The 8,389-nt window shown below is 35.4% G+C and overlaps 1 protein-coding gene across 1 annotated transcript in view; it reads left to right on the top strand.

Moving 5' to 3' along the window:
* Nucleotides 1–7,079, top strand: part of AHR (aryl hydrocarbon receptor) — a 53,705-nt gene extending 46,626 nt beyond the window's left edge. The window contains 2 exon segments of the mRNA XM_031066746.1: nucleotides 1–759; nucleotides 3,965–7,079. The exon segment at nucleotides 1–759 is cut by the window's left edge and continues 52 nt beyond it. Of these exon segments, the coding sequence (XP_030922606.1) occupies nucleotides 1–759; nucleotides 3,965–4,120 (915 nt within the window). The 3' untranslated portion in view covers nucleotides 4,121–7,079.
* The last annotated feature ends 1,310 nt before the right edge of the window (nucleotides 7,080–8,389 follow it).

The raw sequence follows: 8,389 nt of genomic DNA, 5'->3' as shown, positions 1-8,389 counted from the left end.
GAGGAGTTTTTTAAAACTGAATTATCTGATGTGGATGATATTGGGGACATCAACATAACTGACGAAATCCTGACTTATGTTCAGGATTCCTTAAATAAATCTGACTTCTTATATTCAGACTGTAACCAGCAGCAGCCCTTGGTCCAGAATGAAGGTTGCATGGTACAGCAAGACTTAGATCCACATCGACTTCATCAGCACCAGAAGCAGCTTGTGGAACAGCAACAACAGCAGCAGCAGCAGCAGCAACAGCAGCTGTGTCAAAAGATGAAACATATGCAAGTCAATGGGATGTTCACAAATTGGAGCTCTGGCATGCCTCTTAGCTGCTCACAGCAGCAGCCCCAGCAATACATGTTCCCTGGCATGCATGCCAGTACATCTGAGTTCCCTTACAAATCAGAAGTTAACAGTTCCCCTTATGAGTGTAGGCAAGACTTTGTTCCTTACAAGCAACCCACAGCCATGATGCCACAGCTTTCTAATTTTTCTCAAATGGATTTTCCTGCAGCAGCATTTGATGGATCGACCTATTCTGCTTCTTCCAACTTTGAGGATTTTCTCAGTTGTTTGCAGCAAGTCCCTGAAAACCTTGAGTGTGGGATAAACTCTGAGTCAGTTATGCTGACTCCTCAAACATGCTATGCGGGCGCTGTTTCCATGTACCCGTGCACGCAGGAGTCACAGCCCAACTGCGTGGATCAAATGCAATATGATCCTATGATGACAAATCAACAGCAACAAACCTTGGGGAACAAGGTATGGTAAACAGTGCTGCTGCACTGCTTGCACTTTGAATCTGGTTTATATTGTTTTGGGTGACTCCTGGGGAGCAGAGTTTGTTGTGACTGAATTGCTGAGTTTGACATGGTTGGCTTAGCAGTGTGTGGATGTCTTTGCTTTATTTGTTCATTAGAGTGAAGAGAGTTGCATTTGGTCAAGTTTATATATACATGTACCTACAGTCTGATAGCTCTCTTTAGCAGTATTAATCAAGAGTGAATTAACTAGTCTGTGGTACTATACCAGTAATTTTCCTGATAGGAGCAAATATATTAGCAAATTCCAAGTCTTGAAATTTGCTAATAAACCCTTTATAGAGTCATTGAGTTTGCTTATTTCATTTCATTTTTGTTAAATATGTTGTAAGGATCAAAAAAAAAGGTTTTGTAGTGTGAATATTGTCTAGCTACTCAGGTTCCTCAATGATTTTAGGATTAGTGAAAGCATTAGATTATAGTATCATAAAAATGGCCTGAAATATGAACTGTTTCATTCCTATATACAATGTTCCTGGAAAAACAAAGTTTTTATATATTGCTATGAGTGAAAGCCAGCTTGTTCCTCAAGTTGCTGTCTAACTTAACTGCAGGAGAAAAAAGAGTTGGAAAAAGTTATAGTCACAGTAAAATAATCTGGTCCTTTTTCACCAAGGAGAATACACAATAAAAGTCATAGAAGAGGGGATCCTGGCTGTAGTACAGACTACAGTTGTAAACACTGTTCTTCATTGGTAAAATTAACTTAGAAACAAAATTCAGTTGCTAGTTCCTGATTCTGAATAATCTTTGTTGCAGTACTTTATTTTGTGCCCTTTATTTCTGTTAATGCTGCTAGAGTACAGACTCACGATTCTTTTTTTTTTTGTTGTTGTTGTATCTCAATGAGTTAATGTTCTGGAGTACTGATCCTGCAAATGCTTATGCACATGCATAAGCATTTACAGAATTAAAGTATTAAGTGGCATTTAATTTATGCAAGACAAAGGTGAGGAATGCAATTAGAGCATATCCGTTTTTTACATGCTTAATACAAGTATGAAACATTCCCTTTTTAAAACTGCTTCACTGCTGAAAAGAATGCAATTGCAGAATTGCAGAAATTTACCTAAATTATAGCACAGTTCAGCATGATGAATGGCTTCTCCCTGAGGTTGAAATTGCATGAAGTGACTTCGAGAAACTGCACTGTGCAAACTTGAACATGACTTGGCTGTGCCTTGCCTGGCTGTGCTCAGTGTTTAGTCTTTCAGAGTGCTTCTTAATGGGGTTGCAGAGCAGCTCCAGGGCCATCCAAGTTTGTCTTTATAATAACAAAGCATTACTCTTTACACAAAAGCTGCACTAATGCAATGCATTAGTTTTTGAACAGCCGTTGCATTTGCAGTTCCATTTTTTTATTTTTAATGGCTGGTTTTAATTGCATTTATTTTGCAGATTATTTTGTTGTTACACTTCCTTAATAATTTTTGTTATGACCCTCTTTTTTTGTTTTCTTCCTTGAGTTTACTTCACATCTATCTATAAAAAGTTTAATGACTAAGACAGCACCTCTGAAAAAATGATATCTATTACTTCCTATTTACTAGAATGCTGTGCTGTAATAATAATAGGACTTTTAGTTTGTTGTAAAAAAATTATCAAAGGCCACTTTGTGGAAAAATTGTGTTTACTTAAGTTGTTCAGAGGCAAATTCAGCCCTTCTTGTTAGGGTGTTCCTGTGCTGCATGGGGCTGAGTAGCACTGCATGAGCAGAAGCCTTGTGTGACTGAGCAGATAGGATACTGCTGTCTGAGCTCACATTCACACAGCCAAACCAAAGCAGGGCAGTCTTGGTGGCTGGGTTTAGTACACTCACATCCCTGTCAGTGGTTGGAGTCCAGAGAGAGGACAGATGTCACTATACAAGCCATGATTGGTATCCTTTCAGACTTCTAATCCCATTGATTTCTCCATGAAAAGACTATGGAATGAGAAAGCCAGAAGGGTCTATTGTGGTGATGTACCTTAACTTTCTGCCTATCTTTTAATTGTGGTAGGAGCATAGCCAGTGCAGTCTGAAATTACTTTCAGTGATGGAGAATGACAGAAAGGCCTGTGATCATTTGGCTACTTGTTTAGGATTAGTATTCCTTTATTAAGCAGGAGAAACCTTCCTAAGTACTTGATTCCATGTTGAGAGCATTCTTAAAAATTTAATGAGTGTGGTCATCTTATTAATGAAGAATATTGAAATAGCCTGCTTCTGTCAGAAACAATCCTTGTGTGTACTCTTAAAAGTATGTTAGCTTTGATTGAAAACATAATTTACATGGCTATAGCCTTGTTGTTAAAAAGTTAGAAGAATTGTGCACAGTTAGTCAAATTTCAATGTTTGCATAGAAGGAAAAAAGAAGAACTAATACCCAGCATAATTTGATAGATGAATGGATGAATGAATGTATAAGATATGTTCTTAAAGTTCTTAAAGACAAACCTTGTAAGGAATGAATACTTATGATATAAGCTACTCCCACAGAGATGATGGAAATGTTTAAAATATTTTGTTGTATTTTCTTTGCATGACCGAATGGAGTATTTTGTAGATAAAGTCCACAGCATGACAGGAAGCATTACATTAGGTGATTAAAATAATCCTATGAACAATTATGTTAAGACTGATGAAAGCCATTCATTGCTCTTACTTGGCACTGTCAATATGAAGACTGTCAAAAAGCCCACCCTGCAACATTTCAGCCAGGGGATTGCACACAGTATGCTTCAGTTTATGGATAGGAGCGCATGTGCATTCCTGGAGGAGCTGTTATGTCTGGATCTCACTGCAGGCATGGAAAGATGTAAATAGGTTGCTTTTAAAATGTAACAGCCGGATGTGACAATGAGGAGTTCTCAGACTGTACTTTCTAGAAATAGAAACTCTATTGCACTTTAGATAATAGAATTATTTCTTTGCTAAGCCAGAAGTAGGGCTCCCATTGACTTCAACGTGGATACAGTTCACTGATGATTCAGTCCCTATTTTAATGCAAATGATATTGTCATTAATCATAATTTAAAAAACAATTAAAGGTAATCAATATATTTTAAGATTATTTCATCCAGTGTGTCTTTAGGAGGATTTTTAAATACTTATTAATAAATTAGTTTCCTATTCTAACCATTTATATTCTCTTTTTTCCTGCCAGTTCCAAAATGGTTTCAATGGAGGAAATGTAAATGAATCATATCCCTCTCAGTTAGATGTGATCAGTAATGCACAGACTGCCACACATCTTCAGCCTCTTCATCATCCAAAAGAACCCAGATCCTTCTCAGATTTGGCATCTAGTGGATTTATGTGATTCAGACCTAGAGCTCCATCTGTGATTTTGTCTGGGCATCAGGTTGCTCTGAGGAAAAGCTTGATATGTCTCTCTTTGAGGGTCAGACTTGAACAGCTAAATTACATTTGGAGAATATGAGGTTGGTTGCACTATATACGCGTGGATATGTAATTCAAGACCTGGCTTCTTAGAATGACAGGTGGAATTAAATCTTCTGATTTAAAGTATGCATGTGCTGTTTTCCATCAGGCTGACTGTGTCCTTGCAGTATGGATTACATACATACTACAGACTATGTCATGCTATACAACATAAGATAAGGCAAATGGTTTTGTTGTTTAGAAAATAATTGGGCACTTTACAAATAGCATTGATGGCACAAGGAAGGTGATTCACATGTGGATTATTTCCAGACTTTATTTTTAAAAACTATTAAAAAGCTCTAAATTCATGAGAATCAAAAGCACTTAATTTTAATGCATACTAAGCTCTGTAATCACTTATTTTATATTTGAATCCTTTTGTTTTAAGTCTCCATTTCTAGCACTTTAATAGAAGGCTTAATACAAGGATATGATATGCAACTTCAGGTTTTCTATGAAACAGACCCCTTGCATTCCTCCTTTTCATGTCAACCTTAAGTGCCTCACAATTTAGCTACCTTGTTTCTGATGGGAGCTTATTTTAGCAAAACTCACTATAAATGTCATCTCTAGTATGTGAACTTTTAGCTAACATCAACAGTGCTACTGGCTGCGTCTTTTTTTCTTTCCCTCTAACAATTATTTGTTTAGAAAGTGACTTAATTCATCTGTGGATTTGTTACACTATTATCAGGAGTTGTTAATGTTCTGAATTTAGTTCAGCTAAAGAATTTGAGTTTATTCTATACTGCTTTTCTGCTTTCTTCAGGTAATACAGGGTATATTAAAAAAACAGATTTTGCTGAGGGGAAGGAGCAGATCCTCAGGATTAGTTTTAGATTATTAATGCTGAAAAACATGTGCCTTATCTTGTGTTAAAATGCTCATAATGTTCTTTAGAAATAATACATGGCTGCTCTATGCAAATATTTTCATTAAAATGGATATTGAAATGGATTGCATTTTCAATAAAAGGGGTAAAGGAGTCTCAATAGTGATTGGCATTGACATTATTTTGACTGCAATTTTCAATGTTAATAGTGGGGAAAGGGTCAGTTTGGTTTCAGTTTTATCCCTGACAAATTGCACTGCAAAGAACAGAGAGGTTATTCTTCTTATGTATGTTGATCCTTCTGGAAAGCTTTGTGCAAACTATGAAATTGGGGAAAGAAAAAAATCATTAGAGAAATTCTCTTTGCAATAGGTTTTATTTTCAGGAAAAAACCCAAACTAAACATATCCACTAAACATTCTGGGGTTTTGTTTTGCTTTTAACTGAGGACTGTAAAATTGCAGACACCAATGTTTGGTGCAAAATAATAATCTACGTGAAAAATACAGAAATGTGTATATGTTCAAAATATTTCATACTCTTGTGTGTTGTATAGTTCATATATAATAAAATGTCTTTGTAAAATATTTTAAACAGTTAATTTTAAAGTATTACATCGTTATATGTTAAGAACAATTTTATTACATTTGTTATATGTAATGGAAAATGGCAATTTAACTACTTTGTTTGAAACAGGCAAAAGTAAATTGGCTCCCTCCAGATAATTGTTAATATTATTTAATAAAGGACAATCACTTAAAATTCTAATCTTTTCATAGCTGAAACATGCTTTCTTTGAAGAAGAGCATATTTTCTTCCATTCTGTGTGATGTGATACATGATGCCAAACTTCTATCTCAGTTACAACTTTTCAGATTAATAAATTCAGCAGTTCTTTTAAGTGAAATTAGCATATATGAAAGGGACATTAAGGAAGCAGTTACTATTCAGGAAAAGCCCACAAATACATTGTGGGTTTTATTATAAGGTCACTTGTTTCCCCATGTTTCAGATTTTGTTTTCCGCACAAGACAATAGTAACAAATTCACTTTCTATAATTTGAATTAATCCTTGATTCTGTCTTTTTTTAATTCAAGGTGATGTTTTAAGCCAACATCTGAAATGTCTTCCATATCTAGCTAGTGTGTCATGTTTGCATTTGAACTGGAAAATTAGAAAAATGCTGTAAAACCAGAAGGTTGAAAGGGATAATATATGTGTTCCATCTTACAAACCATTATATATCCTGTTTATGAATTTAGTTAAACCAAATACATGTTGTCCTATCACTAAGTGCCAAGGATGCAGTACTACAACAGTGCTGCCCTACTTAATGTAAACAAGTTAGTTGTTTATATGCATATCAGCGTATTTTGTGCATTATGTTATGCATACAACTTTGACTGTATTAGTGCACTCTTGATCTACACCAAACTGTACCTACAGTGCACAGGTGTTTCTGAATTGGATCTCTATTAGCCCTTCAGGTCTGTTATAAGTAAGATTATAACCCAGTGTTAGTCAGTATTACTGTCCATTTTTGTACAAGTTTTCTTACCTTGTTTTCCTTTCCAGTTCTCCTCTCTCCTTGGCTATGCCTGCACATACCATGCAATACACCTCTTGCGTTAAGGTATGGTTCTGTAGCGCTCCTGCTCATCTCCACTGAAGTTTGTAAGACATAATACATGGTAATAAAATATTCACTTGAATGTAGCTGAAATGTATGTTCTTTTACTACAAAAATGTTTGATTTCAGCAGTATACAAAAAATACCTTATCATATGGTTACTAATATCTTTTGAGAGCTTGTCATCTAAAATAGTTTACAAAACTTGTTCTTTACGTCACTGTGGACTTTGCACTTCTCTGAATATTAGATGCAAATACAATGTATATAATTTAGAGTGGTGAACAAATGTGTATTTGTCCATGGAATTAGTATTTTATACTTGCATGAAAATGAGTTTATAAATAAAGTTTGTAAATAGCAAGCCACAATTAGTAGTTGGAAGGCTCTTATATTCATTGCTTAGTCACAGTAAATTCACAGTTGAACAGTACTGAGGCAGGAACAGATTTCTGCATTGATGCTGCTGAAAAGAAGCATGTTCTTTTTTGTGATCTGGAGCTGGCCATTGGTACTTACATTACACTGGTATTTACTGTTTATTACTGGTTCAAAATGAGATTAAGTTAAGAAAACAATTTGTTTATTTCTAATAATATTTGCTAATATTACTGTTTCCTGTGTGCTCTTTTGGCGCTGCATGATAATCTTTTAAATTGTTTGTAATGCTAAATCAAATGTTTCACTGTAATTCCCTATGCAGTTTACCAAATTTACAGTAGTTTTTCAGTTTAGTGACATGATGGGCAATAATTTAATTGGCTGGAACTACATCATTGTCTTGTAAAGTGTATTAAGACAAATGTCTTATCCGGAATCAATACGAGGCTATGAACTCTGTATGTCAGTACTATTGTTTACTTTTCTTGCACTGCACAAAGAGACATGCTAAGGTACAAGTATAATTCAACAAGACTGCAAATCTATAGGGTAACATCTGGAAATAATCAAGCAATAATATAAGCAACACTGGTTATCCTTTTCTTTGTAGTCTGTTGCATTTGTTAAAAGTACACCTTCGAGCCACATATCAACCTGTTCCCAGCAGTATAGGACCTTACTGTCCTTTTGTTTGAGGGAAGGAGATACTTTCTTCTGCAGAAAGCCATTTTCTTAAAGATTTAGTAAGTTTTTTCTTTGCTCTAATCAGCATGAAAGTTAACAACCATGGTGATACCAAACCAACAGTAGGGCACTGTATCAAAAGCTCAGGCAATTTGTTGATAGAAATCATAATCTTACTCAAGGCTCTGTCAGAGGAGAGCTTTTCCAAATAGATGTTTTGGAGATCTTCCTAGTGAGGAACAATGTTTCCCACTCACACACTTAAACTGAGAGCTGTTTTATTCTCGGGTGTTTTTGTTTATCTGAGAACTGGCCTTTTTAGTAGAGTTAATTCTACTATTTAGAGTAAGAGCCCGACTCTACTTCTAAAATTTTTATTCTGTCATTGATTAATTTAGCAAATTATCTTCCTGCCTTCTTTCCTCTCTGCTCAGACATCCTTCCCTACTAGCTGACACTTGTAGTTCAAACTAAGTAATACAAGACCGAAACATCTTTAGACATCCAAAATGTAAGTTGACATCTAAAACAAAAAATAAACTCCCCACATTGTATACTTTGCACAATCTCAACATGTAATTTCCAGTGTGGGGTGCTGTTCAGTTTCACCCATTTC

This window comes from Geospiza fortis, unplaced genomic scaffold (genome assembly GCF_000277835.1).
Source record: "Geospiza fortis unplaced genomic scaffold, GeoFor_1.0 scaffold138, whole genome shotgun sequence".
Classification (NCBI taxonomy): Eukaryota; Metazoa; Chordata; class Aves; order Passeriformes; family Thraupidae; genus Geospiza; species Geospiza fortis.
The sequence above is the reverse complement of the archived record's forward strand: the minus strand, read 5'-3'. Positions and strand labels throughout refer to the sequence as shown.